Source organism: Phyllopteryx taeniolatus, chromosome 9 (assembly GCF_024500385.1).
Source record: "Phyllopteryx taeniolatus isolate TA_2022b chromosome 9, UOR_Ptae_1.2, whole genome shotgun sequence".
Taxonomy (NCBI): Eukaryota; Metazoa; Chordata; class Actinopteri; order Syngnathiformes; family Syngnathidae; genus Phyllopteryx; species Phyllopteryx taeniolatus.
Window position 1 is genome coordinate 8022140 of NC_084510.1, and position 19845 is coordinate 8041984.

Below are 19845 nucleotides of genomic sequence, written 5' to 3' on the forward strand. Positions count from 1 at the left end.
ACAACTGAGCTCCTAGGATGACTGGTATGCACAAACCTCACGATAAGGTCACGGCTCAAGGAGGGGTAGGCCATTTATCTGAAGGGGTATTAGGGCCACGCTGAAAAGAAAAAAAAATGTTAAAAAGCAAAAAAGAATTACGAGAACAAAGTAAAATTATTTTAATAATAATAATAATAACAACAATAGAGAGTCACAGAGTCACGGGTGACCTGGAACCTATACCAGCAGACTTTGGGCGAGGGGTGGAGTAGGCTCCACTCCGGACTGGTTTGCCAATCACTCGGAGGGCGACAATGGACAGGCAATAGACCATCACTGTAGGTGTTGTAGGTAAGCATCCAACATGTGAATCTTTACATGTTACATGATATTAGCATGGCAGGCACTCAAGCTCTGCATAACACACTCTCACTCTTGTTACATTTCACTACATTATTTTCTAAAACTTTCCAAACCCTCTCTCAGCTGTAAGGCAGGTCCGTTAACCAACCACTTTACACTGTGCAGCTCAGGAAGTTGTAATGTCACAACAACAACAAAAACTAACTGAAAACCTAAGTATGCAGTATTAGTCTGACCTGCCTTATTAATCGAGTAATATAATTAAATATTTCTTTTAAAAACACTTGTTAGAAGATTGAGAGAAAAAAACTAATAAAAGAGACTATTTCAGTGAGTGTTGTTCTTTCAAAGGAACAGAAGCAAATGTTTGGACAATCTCTGCACAAATCGTCATACTAATGATGATGCTGATGCACGTAAACTCTATTTCAACGTTTATGAAACGTTTACAAAAGTTTAACTTGAGGTAGAGAATAATTCATTCCTCATTAATGCAGGTTCAGTGGTGTCTCGAGATAGGAGTTTAAATTTTCCGTAACCACACTTGTAACGCAAAATACTCATTTCTCAAATGCCATCAATCTGTTCCAGACACCACCCCCACCCCCGCGCCGCAAAAAAATGTTGTAATGTCCATTATATTGTATTTTATAAAAACACAAATTAATGAAATCATTAAATAGAATTAAAAATAATTAATAAACAAAATAATTACACAGGTTTTGTCACATTCATTTTGTCAAGTGAATGCTGCTCCTTCTGATCGTAAAAAAAATTACATCATTTATTTATTTCTATTTTTATGACACCGTGGTATGACAGTGGTGTGGTATGACATTATTTTTTTTTATTTAAATGAAATATGCATTCCAATGGTTTTTGGTCTATATGCGCCATGTGGTGGGTTGGCAACCAGTCCTGAGTGTACTCCACCGCTCGCCCCAAGTCAACTGGAATAGGCTGCGGCTCACCCGCAACCAAACCAAGGTTTGGTACACTTCTGCCACACTATACTGTACCAATCTCTGTTTTAACTCAGCATCTGATTAGTTAACATGGACTATTGTTAACTGCTAGTGATAAATAAAAAATATATTTGGATTTGTATATTAGCTTTCTGGTTCTTCCACTCTGTGTTGAAGTCAGTTTTTATGCTTCACCCAATGCTCATATGGGGCGGCGTGGCACAGAGGGTTAAGTGTACACCCTGCAACCGGGGGGAGTTCATATCCCTGCCCGAGCGCACGGCTCCGTTGTGTCCCTTGACAACACACTTAACCCACATTACCCACGAATGAATGTGGTTGGATGTTTGGTGGTGGTGGTCGGAGGGGCTGTTGGCGCAGAATGGCAGCCATGCTTCTGTCAGACTGCCCCAGGGCACTTGTGGCTATACAAGTTGCTTACCACCACCAGGGTGTGACTGAGGAGTGAATGAATAACGTGTGCAATTATACAGCATCTTTGAGTTCCTTGAAAAGCACTATATAAGTTGAATGCATTATTATTATTTATAAAACCTATGTAGATATTAAGGCAGTATCAGCCTTCTCCAACTTTAGGGGGGGGAATGATTTTTTATTTAAGAGGAAAACATTATTCTCATTCTCACGGTGCATCCTTAAAGTATGAGTAACGATTAATGATGACAAGTGTTTCACTTATTGAATAGCTGGCAAATTTACCTGAGATCACCCTGAGCCATTGATTGCAGCCTTATTAGTCTATTAGTCATATATGGAGCAATTGCACTCATCTTGCCACTCCCCACTCAACGGAACAGACCCAGACCTATGAGTGACATGTTACTTTTACATTATTGCACACCTGCAAATATTTTCCCATGACAATGATACTAAAGACAGAAAAGTAAAATGTAAACATAAGAATTATGAAATGAAAGGCAATTATGTAATGGATGTCCGTAACCAAACAAAAATAATCTAAATAGAATTACCTGTTACCGGCTTCCTCTAGAACCCAGATTTGTTTGATATCTAGATCATGATTTTGCATCATCATTGGAGACTCTGAGGTATGTTGTGGTTCTGCTCTTTTGGTGTGATTTATTTATTTTTTTTTTTTTTTAAGAAACCGTACCAAACTTACCATCCCACTCAGCACAATCGTCTGCTTTTATGCAGACGCAGCACATTTCTGTTCACAACCGCTGAATAATATCATCTGCCTCTTTATGAAGTGAAACACAAAATGCAAGGTATTGTAATAGCAATTGACTCACCTCATGAGGACAGCTTTCACAGGGCTGGAAGTGGCAAAGTCCCCTGGAGAGTTGCTCTGGTCCAGATTCACAGCAGTCATCCACCCCGTCAGCGATTGCTTCGTTCACATTGTCCATGGGGAAGGCACACAGGGCTGAATCATGCTCCGTAAGTCCATTGTCATCCGTGACAGCGAAGACCCCATAGAGGATGTCATCCTCCTCCTCCGCCCCCAACTCTTCCGCCAGCTCCCTGCCTGCTTTGCCAAAATGTGCTGCCTGAACTACATTGTACACCACATCCTTGTAGGGTTCACTGACCACGTTCCTCCTCCGTCGTTTAGGTTCAAAACGACATTCTAGGATGACCTCGCGATATCGTTTCATCTCCCATTCATTCCGCGGAAGACGACCGAGGCGAGTTTGAAAGGAAGATGATTCCTGGTCCGGGCTCTCTCTTTGAACTGAGAGGAAGTATACAAACTCCTGAGTGAAAAAGCTGTACACATATTCAATGTGGTAAGTCCTCCTAAGCCCAGGAAGGACAGTCAGGCCACGAACATCACTGTAGAAGCCATCTTGTGTTCCCAATGGTCGACGCACTGATATTGACTTCCTGCCATAGCGCTGAGTCACACTTTCATTAACAGTGGCGGCAACAAAGAAATAGACCGTCTGACCCTCCTCCACCATGGTGACTTTGGTTCCAAGAGGGCTGGCGACACAGTCAGGACAGTAGGCAGCAGAGTTTGAATCAGCTCGAAACAAACACTTAGAAACAGACGGTGGCTCTCCGTTGCCGTTGAGTTGGTGGAAATAGCACACGCCGTATTGGGAACTTCCACAGGAATACAAATACATAAAGAGGGTGTCCAACAACAACACTTGATTGTTTGTGTTCTCCAAGAAGTTGGGATCTTTGTCAATCTGACACAGATCACAAACCTGACACTCCGGACTTCCTACCGGCCCAGTGCGAAGCCCCCATGTCTTCTCCAAGCTTCTGTTGACAGCTTCGATCACATTTTGTGAGGCTACGTACACCTCCTGGTACAATGAGTTGTTGACAATGTTCTGAATAGGGCCACAGGCTTGGAAAAACGGCATGGTGTAAACCACAGAGAAGTTGACTGCGTTTGGGGCCAATGAGGGACATTTGGCCAAGGCAAAGGCCAGCAGAGTCTGAAGCCAGACACATGTCCCCCACTGGGGGGTCAAGCTGGCCATCGCCACCTGGTATGGACAGGGGCCAACAGCACTCAGGGTTACCTCCACGTATGACGTCCGGACAAAAGCATCTTCAACACCAGCCCAGGGTATCTGGCTAAAAGGAAAAGTCCAGATTGATTAAATGAACAATCACAAAGAAATCAATTTAAATCAGAATATGTTTTCACATTTTATTTGATCAAATATGTGTAAAATTCAATTGATATATGTTTATTTATTTGTGTTGTTTTTTTTCTTTCAATGGGACGGAAGAAGCTATATCAGAATGTTGTGAACCCAAGTTTCCATGCTGTTGCCTTATCCCAGGAAGAGTTGCCATATTGTGTAAATATTCCCTCACACTGTTGTTCAGTGATTCAGACATTAATTGTACTTGTGTCATCCTCAGTCATTTGTCTCTGACAAGCTGTGGTCTCTTTCTTACAAGAGAAATTAGAGTGCTATTCAGTTCATTTTTGCTCTAATCGAGGATTATCCCAATCCTAATAAAGTAATGCCATCAGTCGTGTACATTTCTGGTTTCATATCAAATATTTCACTTATTTCTCAACAGAAGGGAGCATTTGAAACCTCTCTATCCTGAGCAGACATTACTTAGTCAATCATTAACTCAGTGCATCACAGTAAGGCTGTATTCACAAACCCTGGCCTCTCTATTCCACATTCATGTCACAACCGTTACGTGCCTCGCGAGGGAAACGATGTCCACGGACTGATGGTCTGAGCAAAGTCACGATCGAATTGCCTGTCTGTTCATGTCTGAGCATTTCATCTACTTTCAGCAACAAGGCAAAGTCAAGCCAAAATATACTTTTGTCAAGCTATATTTCACATTCGCGTTTGAAAAGGTACAAAGTTATTCAGTCTCTTTGATTAGTGTTTGACATTAATAATTTATGGAATAGCGCAGTTGTTTCATGACATTTTAACAGGTCGAAGTGCGGTGAAAGTTAACTGTCTGAAAGTCAAGGGTAAATGGGGGCACATTGTAATGGCCCTGATTATTTTCACACTCTGTTCGTGAATAATGAAACAAATGGCTAAAACTGAATTTCCATGTACAGGTATTCTTTTTTAAAATAATAATAATGCATTCCAGTGACTGCATATACTGCGCGTCATGATATTTAAAGACGATTTACAATTGCATGCACGATTCATTGACGCCACAGTCACACTTTTTTTTTTTTCTTCTTCTTTTTACAGTATTATTTAGAGGTCAGCTTGAAGGTTTGAGGAGTATTCCCTGTTAGAGAACGTGTCGTATATGAACTCACCATCATTGGTCTTAACATTACATTGATGTTCAGATACGATTTGTAAATTGGCAGCTGGACAGTGGAACACATGACTGCTGATTATTATTATTATTTTTTTTTTTTTAAAGGATCGCATTCTCCATCAATCCATGGCAAGGTGTCCACTGGGATTTGAGGAGGGGAGCTGATGTGCAAATAGTCATTATGGTAAACGTGTGCTTGCGTGTGACCCGGGTTTTGTATTGATTAGGTGGAAGGAAGGCAAACCAATGGATGCAGTGTGGGATGCACACTTGGGGACTGCTCCTGAATTATTTATCTTCCCTGTATTCTTCCAAGCAAAACCCGCAACGACTGATAGGGACCTTCGGAAATGGGCATTTCAGTTTGCGGCATTGATGCGGTGGGGCCCAAAGTGCTATTTCTTTTCCACGGGGCCCCAAATCCCCGTCAGCAAGCGCCATGCACCTCCCTGCATCATCTTGGTTCAAGGCGCTTATTGCTATTTTTATTCACCTATACGAATTGTTGATTGCACGTGAACGCATCGGACAAAGTCTCGTCATTACAATAGCTAATTTGTGTTACATTAGCGCAAAAACTGGGGTTTGAAAATGACATACCGTATATAATGTCAAAAAGTATTATTTGTAGTACTATACATTGCGACTGACACGGATAGTTGTTCAACTCATATTTGTGTTGAAAACGAGGTCTTACCTGTACGGGTCGTCTTGTTGCACCGGGTCGTCTTGTCGCAGTTAACAGGTATTTGCCCTCAGACTTCACATAACGTGTTGGGAGGTTGGTTGTCCTGGAAGTGGATCACAGTTTGGGTTTGTCTCCTCGGGTCTCTCGGTGTTGCTCCTCCTCGCCACGCCTCTCTCTCACTCGACGGATGAACAGGCGGCCGCATGCAATATCGTCCGGTTGCCACAGCGGGCACGCACAAAAAAAAAAAAAAGCTGCCTCGCTTGTGTTTACACTGATGAGCGAGGTTTTGCCCAAATCATGGTTCACCGGTTCAACGCAAAGTCTTTCTCGTTAATTTGCAGAGGTGCCGAAAGTACTCACACTCTGTACTTATTAAGTTGAACTACAGATACTTCTGTAAAAACAAAAATACTCTGGTAAAAGCATAAGTATTGATTGAACTTCACCTATGAAAAATTACACTCTTGAATCTACTTCAGAGCAAAAGTAAAAATGCTTTTTTTTTTTTTTTTTTGTAACTGTCATTTATAGACAATACCCTGTTTTAATAACTTGGCACAATGGCAGTCCAGACAATAATTCCAAGAAGATCATCAGGACTGAACCAACAATAGCAAAACAACAGAACAATGAGCAAAACTAAACAGAAAAGTGCTAAACTCGCCTACGATAAGTGAAAAAAAATATTTATCCGCTTTTGTTGTTTTCAGATTCACAGAGAATTTCTGAACACCAGAGGCTGTTGGTTTTCAGGCTGCCACACAAGACACAACGCATTCGGCAACAGTTATTCTTAGCTGACAACATTTTAAAATGGGGAATATCTTGCTTCTCTAAATCTGTTGCGTCATTGTCGTTAATGATTAATGTTCCTCCATGTCACTGTTGTCCCTTTTTTTTTTTTGCTCTGCCTTATCAAGAACCAAGATATCGAACAATCAACACTCCAATCACAGTTGACTTCAACTCTCTAGTTGTCTTTTTTACTTCGTCATCTTCCATTGAGTTTTTTCAAAAAGTATCTTGACAAAGTAAGAAAATGGATGGATGGACAGGATGTTATAGTAAAAGTGTAGTAACTGCACTGGATCAGAGGGTGGCCTTGAGGGAAAATATTAGAAAAAGCTCTCAGTATATAAAGTAAACAAAATGTTGTATATAAAGTCAACAAAACCCTTCCCGGTATGATTCGGTGTAGTTGGACAACACATTCAATTATAACCACATTAACAAACATTGTCAAATGAATACATCCCTGACTTTGCTGTTTAGCTAAAAAGCATTAGGCCTATTATCGTAGATCAGCTCTTGTAATGTAAATGCAATCTTTAAATTGTGCTAGTCTACCTAGTGCACTGTAAAGTGTTCCTTTCCTTTACAGTTAACTTGTTTAGGAAACAGCAGCATGTTTAATGCAGGTCTGCACAACTGACAGATGATGGTACATGGGCAAAAGAAAAAACAGCAAAAACAATCAATTTACACAAAAAAAGACACCTGTGAAGGTAACCAAGAGTTTGTGTTATCAAATTTTATTTTAAAATAAAACAAACTGAAAGAAAGAGAGCCTATTTTAATACTTTCAAAAAAAGACACCTGTGAAGGTAACCAAGAGTTTGTGTTATCAAATTTTATTTTAAAATAAAACAAACTGAAAGAAAGAGAGCCTATTTTAATACTTTCATTCATATGCAGTATAATTTTTATACACTCTCCTGTATCATCTTATTGGCTTTGAACCTTACCATCAGTTAAAACATTTTAAAAAAAGTAACCCCTCACGAATAGACAAATTTACTGAAATGCAAACTGATTAAAACATTTGATCAAATACCTAAGTGCATGGGTAATTCAATTAAAACATAGAAAATGCTGATTACTTTACATTAACAGGACAGTTCATACAACCCACAAATGTAATCCATGACTTTTCTCTTTGAAGTGCCATTCATACATGTGCATAAAGTAGAGGTAAATCATCATGGTGGTGATTGCAATTAATGGTCATCATGTTCAGTATAAAAAATAAAAAAAATGTAGTAGCTCATTATGTCACAGCAATCCTCGTAGCAAAATAATTCCAGTTATTGCGTATGTTTAACCACCGAGGTCCATTAAATTTAAAAACTGTTTTATGAATAGCAATAGTTTAATAAACAGCATCTTAAAGTTACCATTCATAATGTAAGCATAGGGTGCAGACGCTGCTTTTATCAGGAACCGTTCTCGACCATACTAAAAGTAATAAAAAGGACACGTGGCAAAAAAAAAAAAAAAAATGTTTTTAATGTCATACAATACCTGCTTTTACCGTTATCTTAGTAGAAAAAAAGATGTGCATAGCTTTGACACAAAGTTTGGGCATAATCCCGAGTCAACATGTTCAGGCGTTATGCAGAGACGCGTCAGTAAGTTACATGACTCAGGATAAAGAGGCGATCCTCCTCCTTCCTGATCCACTTCAGTAGTTTGTTGACAGCAGAAATAGCCAACGCCTTTGTGCCCAGGGGACTGAAGCACAGGTAAACCTCTAAGCCGCTAGTCACCTGCAGGAAGGGGGCGGAGCAAATTGCATTATCGGCCATTTACAACAGATGAAGATGATGGAATTTCAATGCGGAGAATTTCAAAAATACAAATGCAATCAAAGAAATATCAATCAATTACAAATAATATAATACACAAATCGACTATAAACCCATTCTGAACAAACAGGCGCAATTGAGAAGTTAACAGCCATATTTCTTCATGCAGGAAAGGCCTTAAAGACTTTGAATTGCTTCCGTACATCTACAGCAGCACAGTGTCACTTTACAGTGCTGCCTCATAACAAGAAGCCTCACGTTTGAATCTGGATTCTCTCTGGTTGGCTTCCTCCCACCATCCAAAACATGTCAATTGAATGTGTTGCACTGTACAAGTGTAAATGCGAGTTTGAATGGTCTATCTCTACTGACGAATAAGTCCAGCGTGTACCCTCACCCTGTGTCAGTTGGGATAGTCTTCCACCCCCTATTGACTGGATAGTATTATCAACATATGGATGGATGGATGCTCAGCCACAGTACACAGTTACGCAGAACATCCCACTTCCACTCTGATCCAAGTGTTCGAAGGCTCTAATCACCTGACAGATACTTACCCATGCCATCATGTTTTCAGTTTCACCACAGCGGTAGAAGGAGCGTAAAGGTCTGGTTGGATGGTGCACATAACTGTGAAGGTCTTGGTACAAACCCATTAGCCTCTCTTGCTCTTCTTCTGACTGGTACACCAAAGGAAACTCTGGACTGGGGAAAGAAAAACACACACATTAACTTATTAATATTATGCTATAGTAATTGAACGAGATAACTTCATAATCAATTTAGGAGTTCAGATGAAGTGTTTGTTTTCCTCTATATCGCATCACAAGTATTCACTGCTTGTAAGCTACTTTGACACTGAAGTTTTGAATATAAAAGGGGTGGGGAAAAGTTCTAAACTCACATTACTACTTTAATTTGTTGTTCCATTGTTCAAGTCCCATTCATCAACAATTTGTTGCGCTTGGGCAGGATATTTAATAATTTTAGGGGAAAAAAATAAACCGGTGAAATCTCATGCAGCTCCCTTTCTGGACCTTTTGCAGCTTACGATCATTTCTATGAAACATGAAGTTTGGTTTATTCATCTCATCCTCCTGTTTAACTCCTACTTTTTACTTTATGGTGTATTTGAGACATGTTAAGTACTGCAGATGAAAATACCCTAATTTCGACCAATCATCCAAAGTGCTTGCAAAACAAGATTTTGTGCGTACAGTGAACCTCTAGCATACAGCGGTTCAACTTTTGCACTACCGCTATACTTCAGATTTTTAAGCCAACGTTTTTATTTTATTTTATTGTTTTTTACAATAAACAGGCAAGTTGGAATTTAGAGTTGCACACCTACGATCATGCTAGTGACTCAATGTGGCAAAGATTGTATTTTTTGAAAGATGGTGATATTTAGAAAGAAACTTTTAGAATGCTGCATACTTTTCGAAATATGTTTTTTTTATTTATAAAAAGAAGAAAGATAAGGTTTTTTTTATATATTTAGAAAGAAGGAGTAAGAATAAGAAAGGGCAGAGAAGGTCCCCAACTAAACTCTAGTAATATTAATTGTTCCCACCCAGCCGAGAGACTATATACCTGCGAGTAATGCTGTATGGAGGCCTGAGGGGAAAAATAAAAAAAACAAATAACTCTGCTCAATCGACTTAAAAAAAATAGGCCGACACAAAATTTCTGCCTTGAAGTTCCGCTAGGACCACACAAAAAAAAGAAAATTCCGCCCGGAACCATGTTTGAGCGGGCGGAACCCATGGACATCTACTCCAGGCAGACACAGTGTTGGGCCAATCATACACATGTATTGGTAGATGGGTTAGACACGCCCTTTTTTAGTTCCATGCAGACTGTGACGCTAAAATAGGGCGGTTGAAGTCGTAAACGCATTCACTGTGTGTGTATGGCAATAAAACCAAAAGACCAATAATGGCGGTACATTGTGCTGCATACGATTGCGTAAAACGGCGTACACTTATGACAAGGGAATTGCGAGTCCCTCTCACATGAAAAAATAGTTAAATATATTATTCTTTACTTAAAGAAAATGTTTATTGAGGGCATACGCTTTGGCATTGACAAAATAGTAACCCTCATGAAAATCAATTGAGAAATAAACAAGTTATGACTAATTTCAGAGTCCGCGAAAAGCCTTCAATGGGAACGTCGACCTCCCTAACATGGCCGCTATATAAGCACATTGGTTCGCCAGCCTGCTTCACTGCGCTGGCGTATCTACACATTCATATATATGGGTCTAATGATAAACTTTGCCAAAAACGATAAAAGAACATCTGTAAGTGATTTTTATGACACTGGTAGATGTGTAATGCACATATAACATGATAAGTGTGAGTCAGCTGAATGGTAGTTAGCATTTTTTGACCTAAAATGGTAATCACTAGCACACTAATGTTAATCGCGATTGCTAACAGTCTAACATTTAGGATTTTGCCGTCTCAAATTCTGTACACCAAATCCATTCCATACACTCAGTACAAACATATGCAGTTTAAGGATTGAAGTCCATCACTCAAATTAGAACTCAAATACATCAACACTAAAATAAATAAATAAATAAAATACATCAGTAAGTGGGGGGGGGGGGGGGGGGGGGCATTATTATTCAATCAATAATCAATACGAGAATCCATTCTAAAAAGAGTCCATAGTAACAGCCCTAGCTGTATGATATTTGTGTATGTGTTGCTGCTTCTTGTGTGTTAAAGTCAGACATGCAAACACCAAAGGCATGACAAAGGTGACCAAAAAAAATAAAAATAAATAAAATAAACATTGTAGGGAGGTCTGGGGGGGATCCCCCGGGCCCCTGCAGGGATTTTGTTTTTGTTTGTTTGTTTTATTTTAACATAAATTAAGTAATCTGGAAGACTCTGAAGAGTACAATTAGGCCAAATCAACTAAATTTCTTCACGCAGAAAAACATTTATTTACACCACTCAAGTACATGTCGATGTACAAATTTAAGATTCAAATTCAATTTGCCTCATTTCTTTGCTTTTTTGTTTTGGCCTCCAACTTGAGCCAGACCCATCTCCACTTGCACCTGATGCCTATTTCAAGGTGTGCCACGTGAATAGTAACCTCTTTAAGCACTCAGTCTGGAAAAGAATTGACTAAAACCACTCTCTGTTTCAATTCATTTTTCACTATTACCAACTTCAGAGGCTAATCCCAAATCATCCTCCAAGAAAATATTAAGTAAAATATTTTTCTGTTTTTATTGGTCATTTCTGAATTTCAAGTTAATTCTGTGTTGTGACATAATCCCTAACATCGCTCCGTCGCTCAATACATTTAACATTAACATCCGTAAACTAATTCGTTTATTCTTGGCATGTTTCCTCATGAATACAAGATGTACTTGCGGATCAGGTCTTGTCGCCGATGTTACGTGTGCTTCGCGGGACCGCAACCAGGGCCACGCCCCGCCGCACCTCAACGTGAAAATAAAAAAGACCAGTGCAACAAATACGACACTGGCTGATCCGATGAGCAAAAATGTTGCTTAAACGCAACAGTAACAATCGAGGATGTCCGCTCCAGAGGTGGTTAGAGTAGCCAAATCATGTACTCAAGAGTACTGTTACTTGACAATAATGTGACTCAAGCAGTCCTCTAAAAAAATTACTTAAGAGTAAAAAAAGTACACAGTGAAATAATTACTCAAGCACTGAGTAAATAGTAACTTGATTTTTTTTTTTTTTTTTTTTACCACAGCATGAACAAAAACAAAAAAAGCAAAATTACAAAAAAATAACGTGACTGTGCAAATTCTGATGTTGCTGCGTGTGTGTATGCACTGTCAAAACTACAACAACATCGGCAATTTACTGCACGGTGTTTTCTAAAGTTAGAAGTGGGCTGAAATATCCACACTTGGGCAGACAGTGCCAGAAAAAAAGACTACAATACATGAAAGCAATTGTTTTTGTTCGTCTAAATATTAACACGAGTAGCGCGCCGCTGCCTTCATGGCAACGACGACCTTCCCAAAATGGTGGCCACTTAGACACGACGATTAGCCGGGCTGGTTTATCTCATGTTAATACCTATGCCCGGGAAGCCCAATCGAAGACGTCGTGTGAGGTCATGTGACTTTCTTTTGTCGTTGATTGGTGAACTAGACTTAAATGTCACTCGTGCTTAAATTAGATTGGCGCAAACAGCGCCCAATGCGGAAGTCGAAGTCTTGCGAGCGAAATAGTTGATAAATAAGCAATAATTGATAAAAGTAGTGAGTGACATTTAGATCATTGTAATGGAGTAAAAGTACCGGTACTGCTAGCTGTCAGGGTTCAAGGAGTACGAAACAGCCTATGACTACAGCGACGGCGCCCGCCCCCCAGGAAAAACTCAGCGGATCTATACGATTCACGTAAATGGCCTATTGTAAGGCGACTGATTTGCATGTATGTAAACTAGCAGGTGTTTGAAGGTTTAAAATTACCATGACATCAATGCTGAGTTATGTTAGCATGCCTATGGTGTTTCACATGATATATTAACATTAAGCTACCAGACTCTCGTTGTTTTGGTTGAAGATTTTGGTGTTTAAATATGAAATATTTAACCCTCTTTTGTTTTATACATCAGTTTTACAGTATACTTCAACAAATAAACAACTTTAAGCAAGTACACTTTTCCTCTTATTTGGAAAACTCTAAGCCAGGCTTTTCAGTCAGGTGTTAATGAATACTTTTTAAGGTGTGTTTTATTAAGTTTTAAGTGTGTTTTAATTAGTTTAAATGTTCTTAGCAGGTGCAGGAGGGTGAAATATATTTCTCTCTCTATGGCGAGTAGATCTGAAACGTAAGATATTTTCAAAACATTGCTGCCCACCTGGTATACAGCCCAGAGCTCTTTGATTTGTACAGGAAGTGCCTGAGTTCAGGGATGCCAACTTGAGTCACAGAATAGCTACGAGACCTCAGCGCCTCCTTCAGAGCTTGATAGGCACTGCGCTTACTCAGCCTCTCTAGAAACTTTTGCTTGCAGTCAGACATGTTAAAAAAGTCCTCTCGGTCAGTCGAGACCAGGATAAGGCACAGCTCCGACGCAGGTTCTAGGTAGGAAATGTGAGCATGGAAAAATCCTTCAGTGTTGAACTTTGGCAGACAGATGGGCGTCCAGCCTTCACCCTCTCGAAAAGATGAAGAGGAGCCAACGAGGTTGAAAACCAGGTGCAAGTCTATGTGGTGTAAGAACTGGTCCTTTTTCCTAACCAGAGTAACCAGGCGGTCTCCTGCCAGCAGAATGGAGAAAACAAGATTTTTGGATTTGGCCGCCTGTAGGCTCGACGAGATGACGTCCCTGGACGAGCTGGCCAGAGGAAGGCAGGTGACGGCGCTGAGCAGCAGGCCCGGGTCGTGGTCCAGGCGATACAGAAGGTTGTCAGTGAGGTACTCGGAACCAGCCAGCAGGCGCCGTAAATCATAGTTCTGCTTGTGCTGGAAGATGTGGTTGAGCTGGGTGAGGGTGAGGAGGCTGACAATCTGATAGTAGACATACTGTAGCTCCCTCAGCAGCTCTTTGTCTGACTGACACGTGCGGGACACACCCACGAGAACCAACGGACTCTTGGTGAGGAAAACCACTTTACATCCATCTGATAAAAGAGATCACACGGATAGAGTCAGTCTCCTTTCTTGCATACAGTGGAACCTCGGTCAAGGATTAAATTGTTACCATCGTAAAAGCTTTAAACTGTATAGTTCCAAGCGCCATACAGGTGGAAAAATACACAAAGGGTGAGGAATTACAGTACACTTAATATCCAGTCTGATTCAAACCACACTGTTTTGGAGGGTGGTATTGTCTCGTGCAACTGTGTACAGCTTTTTTTTTCCTTAACCAAGGCAAGTGATGGGGCTAGGACAAGGGTATTTATCTAAAATTTGAAAAGGTCCAGATCGACCAAATTTCTTGACGCAAAGGTCCGCAAGATCATCTAGTGTCTATATGTTGTGATATATATTTAAATAGCATCTACAGTCGTCTGCTTGTTATCAACACCTCAGTTCACATTACCCTGGCAAGAATTGTTTCTTTTTTTTTAATATGACTGGACAATAACCATCACTTTCTTTTTGGTTAGGTTTTGTTTAATTATTGTGATTTTCTGAAATGCCTGACAGTTTAATTTGAATCCCATTAAAAAATAAAATTGTGTTTCGCCTGGTCCTTCATGCTTTCTTTAAAAGAATTGTACACATCTTACAAATTCTGCGCAGGTAACAAAACATATGAGCACAACGGTGTGTTCTCTCATTTACCTAATAAAAGTAGGGCTGCAAATTCCAAATAAGAGCAGGTAAATGAAAAGAGAAACCTATAATCAAATAAAGTGCTTAACATCAGAAAAATAAAAAGGTTACAGCTTCCCCTTTTGAGACATTTTAGAGGTTTTGTTTGTTCAAAACTTTTACGTTTTGTTTCTTAATGGCGTTTGTCCGTCTTTAACTCAACTTCCAAGCCGAGTCTCTTACTCTCTCACCTCCTACGTTTCTCATTGTCTCTGTCTGGGCTGCTCACAGTCAGTGATTACCGCCTGAGATCTTAATTGATTGGCTGAAGGGGGTGGCTGAACTCACATGTGATTGGTCGGTACGGTTTGTCACGACCGTAACGCCTGTAATGCTGAACAGCTTAAAATAGAAGCGCACTGTATGTCTTGAATCATAACCTGTCTTTTTTTGGCTATGGTGTGGGTCCGTATGGGACTGCTTCTGAGTCCGGTTAGTGACCGTTGGGCTGGGTCATGCGAGGAGGTGAGCCTACACTTTCTCGCCTGAAGCGGCGACAAATTGGTATTTATTGTAAAAACCCACTGGCTAATTTGAACATTATGTAAATTAGCCGTTCTGCATTTCTACCCTACCTAATAGTAGCGAGGAAGTGCAAAACGGCACACGATCACAGACACTCATTCAGAAACCGGCAGATAACAAAACACTTACTTTGTTGAATAATTTCACATTTCAGAGGTGGACAGGCCCTCCAGAGGCCCAACTGTAAACCATCTGAATAGAAGCAATTAAAATTGTCCATAATTTGTCCCATTTGAAGGAAGATTGAGGTGTAATCCAGTTTATGTCATTGTTTTAAAACATTGTGACTTTTGAAACATGTTAACCACTATAAACTGTAAAAACAATCCACCACTCCTTAACTTTGATATCAAGCAATGCGTACGCTGAAGCTGGACAAGTATTGGGCCACCGCTGGAGTCATTCTGCTTTGAACTTGCTTGCTTACTACATGGAAATTCCTGTGTACACTTTTGTTCTATGCTGACATTTTTCCCTTCGCTCCTGTGACTGAGGCTGCTCATGCTTTGGCATACGTTTCCCACGATATGATGACATCTTGAGGGATGTCATGCATGATACTATTTCAAACATTTGAAAATGTTAACCCACAATAATTCTGATTCATGACTTTCTACTTTACGAGTACAGTACATTAAAAAAAAAAAATGTCCCCCTAATAGAAATACAGTACTTATTAGTGCTTATTAGCTTCAGTGTGTTCTCACCTGCATGGATGGAGCGGATGATGTTGTTCTTAGCCTCAACAAAAGATACGAGGGCCATCATCACACCCATGGTGCTGGACAGAGCCTCCTCTGTGCCATAACGGGTGTAAATTGGCTTTCCTGCCTCACTCAGCACAAACATGTGCTTTTTGTGGCTCCTCCATGCCTCGCTGGACACATCCTCCTCTTTGGTACTGCAGTCTGATGGAATATTCCGTTGCTCTACTATTTTCTCTTCCACCAGCACTCTGATATCCTCGGCACACTCTCGGGATTTGAGCACTTCAGCCTCCTTGCGAGCCTCTTCGGCCTCAGCAGTCAGATCCTCAAAGGACTGTGCGCGGACAAACATGGCACTTTTCTGACCTGCACCTGTATGAATCAGAGTCATTTACAGATGTATATGCATGTATATGATGTAGGATGCGTATGATCACGATGAACAAGATGCAGAAGGCGGGTGGGAGAAACGATCGAGCAGAAAAAGTGTAAAATACTACAACAAATTCTGACAATGACGAAAACAGACACAAAGGTCCACTAACTGGAACAGAAAAAAAAACTCTCTCCAAAATTGTCCACAATGTTATAGTAGGTAAACTATTCAACCTCTTGAGGTATGTCCCAAGAGTTTTATCCATGTTGATACAATGACTCGGTATTCAAGTGGTAGTGTAGAATTAGTAGTAGCATAATTCATGCGATCACTTTCACACCAAAGGGAGGTTAATAAGTGACAATGTCACACAACAAAATGGGTACTTTTTCCCAGCAGACACTGCGACTTGTCAAAGTAGAAGAGGCACTGGTGGAAACTTGAACGCTAACATTAACTAATGACGACTTTGTTCCATTTGTGGCCCCCATAAAGTCTGTTAGAGACTGAGCATGCATAATATCAGGAACCTGGACAAACACAACCGAATGCAACCAACATTACAACAGCCCTATTTCCATTTAACATATGAAGGATTGTCTACTTTTGAAGTAAACAGTGATTTATTTTTTTTATATTTATTTTGACTTGCAAATGACTCGTGCTCTTAGGTACTCATCTCTACATCATAAATATGTATTAGCAAATCTTTTGGAGACAATGTCACATAAAATTAGGCTAAAAAGTCGTAGACAGAAACTAGTTTTCACTGAGACTTGGGAAAAATTAGCTTCAGTACACAAAGCAAGGAAAAAGTCCTGAATCATCTCAAGACAATGTCAGCAACAGAATGCAGGTAACTGTTCTTCACTTTCATGTATTTACTACCATTTGTGTTCATTGTTCCATTGTTCTCCGTTCAATGCGATTGGATTGGAATTGTGCTTCGGGTCATTGTCATTGCTTAAAGAAGTTCCTCTTTATCTTTAGCTTGTTAGAAGAAGCCTGAAGGTCTTGTGCTATCAATGAATGGTGTTTGGAACTGTTCATAATTCCCTCCATCTTAGCTAAGAAATAACTGAAGAAAAGCAGCCGCAAAGCATGATTCTGTCACCTCCAACTTTATAATGACAGCCACAAAGTTCAACCTTCATTTCATCATCCATAATATATTTTTCTGCATGCATTTGGAGGATTTCAAGAGCGGTTTTGCAAAATGTAGCCAGGATTGAATGTTTTTCTTTTTAAGATAAGACTTCCGTTGTCACAAATACTAAATAGCCCGTACTTATCTAAGGTAACCACAACATTGGGAAGAATCTTGACTTGTACCTTCATATGTGTGGATATAAAAAGAGGCGTACATCTTAAAACCTCTCTTATTTGCTCCTCTGTGCTTTGGAGGAGGACTATCAAAATTCAATTCATTGTTGCCGGGAAGTTACTGTAAAAACCATATGAAATGTCAAACAGTATATTTAACTAATAGAGTTGAAATAGTACTTTGTTTTGGGGAATTTATGAATTGGAAAATGTCAGACGGCATGGAACTGCGGCTGAATTGTGGACAGCCTCACCTGGTTCAGTTCCCTCGACCAGACCTGGTGTGGGACTGTCTGCCCTCTCGGAGGAAAAACGGTGGACAGGTGTCAGGGTACCATTCTCCCATGGTACAGAAGGTCTTCGGCTTACTCCATCCATCACTATTACGGAGAGCACGTACACACACCTTGGAGAAAGTACACGCAAGAAATGAAAGCGATCATGACCAAACTTGTATTTATATACCTGTACATGAAAACCTAATGGCATATCATTACACACTTTTCATTCGGTACACCTGTATGATCTTCCTATAGAAAAAGTCTGACTTTAAAAAGATAACTGTAATAATACATTTACCTGTAGGCATGGTATAGTAGTAGTAGCACTAGTATTTTCATTCAGTCACCATACAGCACATGTGTCAGCCAGATCCGGCCCACCACATCATTTTATGTGGCCCGCGAAAGTAAATTAAAATTGCTCATTGTGTTCTGGTGTAATACCATTGAGATATTTGGAAGGATTTTTTTGTTACCAATCCCCCTTTGAAAAGAAATGTAATAGTTGAAAAACATGTTTTTATAGACCTCTGATTTCAAAACTGGTTATTCATCGATGTGTTGTGTATACTCTATGTAATAACAGTATATGAGGTAATCTTTCATTTATATGGGTTCACAGTCAAAGAGGACAAATGGGGAACAATTGAGGAGGAGTAAATTATATGTAAGGCCTTAAAACTTTTATAGAAATCTCGACTTGCACAGTATTGTTACTGTTTTAGAAATTTCGCATTTTACATAAGATACGTTTCCATGGTAATTTATCCTCTATCACAACTCCAAGGAATTTTGTGACAGAAACTCATTCAATACTAACATTAGAATTTTTAAACGTGATATCCCTTTTAATTTTTTCCCCCTAATACCCAAACACCATAAATTTGGTTTTCTTGATATTAAGAGATTATATTAAACCACAGTTTGAAAATTAGCTAGCTATCTCCACTCAAAGGTTATTTGAATTTTTTTTTTTTTTACTGGAACGAAACAAGGAAGTGTCATCTGTAAAAACGGCATAAGAGGTTTCTAATAGTTGGTTACGTTGGAGAGTTACATATAAGCGGCGAAATGTTTATATTTTTATAACACTTCTCAATATGAGAACAAACTCACTACTGTGACTCAGTTAAATCAAATATAACAATATGGAGAAAGCCCATTAAAATGCATGCACATTTCCGTGTGTAAGCTATCCGGATACACACGTTGTTGATGTTGTTGTTTTTTTATATAACCGACAGAAGGCAAACATAATGCGGATGAAAACTCCATCGACTTGGCAGCTAACTTTCGATTAGAGCAGCGACTTTACCAGCATGACTAGTGGTCGTGTCGCCGTTCATACGCAGGGGGAAAACACGTGAATAGCTCATGTCGTAAAAGTCCAAATGTCTTACCTTTCATTTCCAGAACTGTCTGTAGCTATGGTAAACACAGCTCTCTTCGAACAGTTGCCGCCGTAGTAAACATGCTAGCAGAGGAATCTTCTTTTTGACTTCCTGCTTGTCAACCATAGATATTTGCACGAATACGGGAGTGTGAATTGTGGGATATGAAGTTCTACCCCGTTTGCGATGCCAAATATACGAACATAGAGAAGCCGGCACAATTGTTGCGCATGCAACACGCACACAACGCTGTAAAGTCACAACAATAGAACTGGGAATAACCTTTAACAGGCAAAAAAAAAAAAAAGTTCAAACGTCCTCTATTGTTATTGCACTTGTTGGTGTTGGCAAAAGTAAAGTAAAGTAAACCTCATGAAAATTGGCAGAGAAATGAGCATGTTACGTATTTCACGGTACATGCATTGTCTTTGATGGGAACGTTGCCCCAGCAAACATGGCCGCCATTCCGGTACGTCAGCTCAACAGTTCGCTGGCGTAGCTCTTCATATCTACGGTACGCCGCCGAAAATTCAGACTTGATTAGCTGAGTAAG

General features: G+C 39.9%; 2 protein-coding genes across 4 annotated transcripts in view; both read right to left on the bottom strand.

The window, feature by feature from the left end:
- mst1rb (macrophage stimulating 1 receptor b) overlaps positions 1-5926 on the bottom strand; it is a 32045-nt gene extending 26119 nt beyond the window's left edge. For 2 of the 3 annotated variants that reach the window (XM_061785294.1, XM_061785291.1), the window contains exons 1-2: positions 5776-5926; positions 2588-3890 (exon numbers count right to left, since the gene is read on the bottom strand). In XM_061785294.1, the coding sequence (XP_061641278.1) occupies positions 2588-3793 (1206 nt within the window). In that variant the 5' untranslated portion in view covers positions 3794-3890; positions 5776-5926. The remainder of the gene's footprint in view (positions 1-2587; positions 3891-5775) is intronic. The other variant, XM_061785292.1, reaches the window with a different exon arrangement.
- A 1458-nt stretch (positions 5927-7384) lies between these two features.
- mon1a (MON1 secretory trafficking family member A) lies at positions 7385-19749 on the bottom strand. Its single transcript, XM_061784375.1, has 6 exons — positions 19302-19749; positions 17875-18026; positions 15922-16293; positions 13227-13992; positions 8912-9059; positions 7385-8315 (listed from the first exon to the last, which is right to left on the bottom strand). Exons 2-6 carry the CDS (start codon positions 17996-17998, stop codon positions 8175-8177), a joined length of 1551 nt encoding a protein of 516 aa, XP_061640359.1. The 5' UTR covers positions 17999-18026; positions 19302-19749; the 3' UTR covers positions 7385-8174.
- Positions 19750-19845: the final 96 nt, after the last annotated feature.

Bases quoted from the DNA above. Each gene is read 5' to 3' on its own strand.
- mon1a (XM_061784375.1), bottom strand. From the start codon at position 17,998: ATGGATGGAGTAAGCCGAAGACCTTCTGTACCATGGGAGAATGGTACC. The intron at 9,060-13,226 runs GTGGGCAGCAAT...TTCTTTCCCCAG, and splicing joins AGCTCTGGGCTGTATACCAG to TCCAGAGTTTCCTTTGGTGT. The intron at 8,316-8,911 runs GTAAGTATCTGT...CCCTTCCTGCAG, and splicing joins CTGAAAACATGATGGCATGG to GTGACTAGCGGCTTAGAGGT.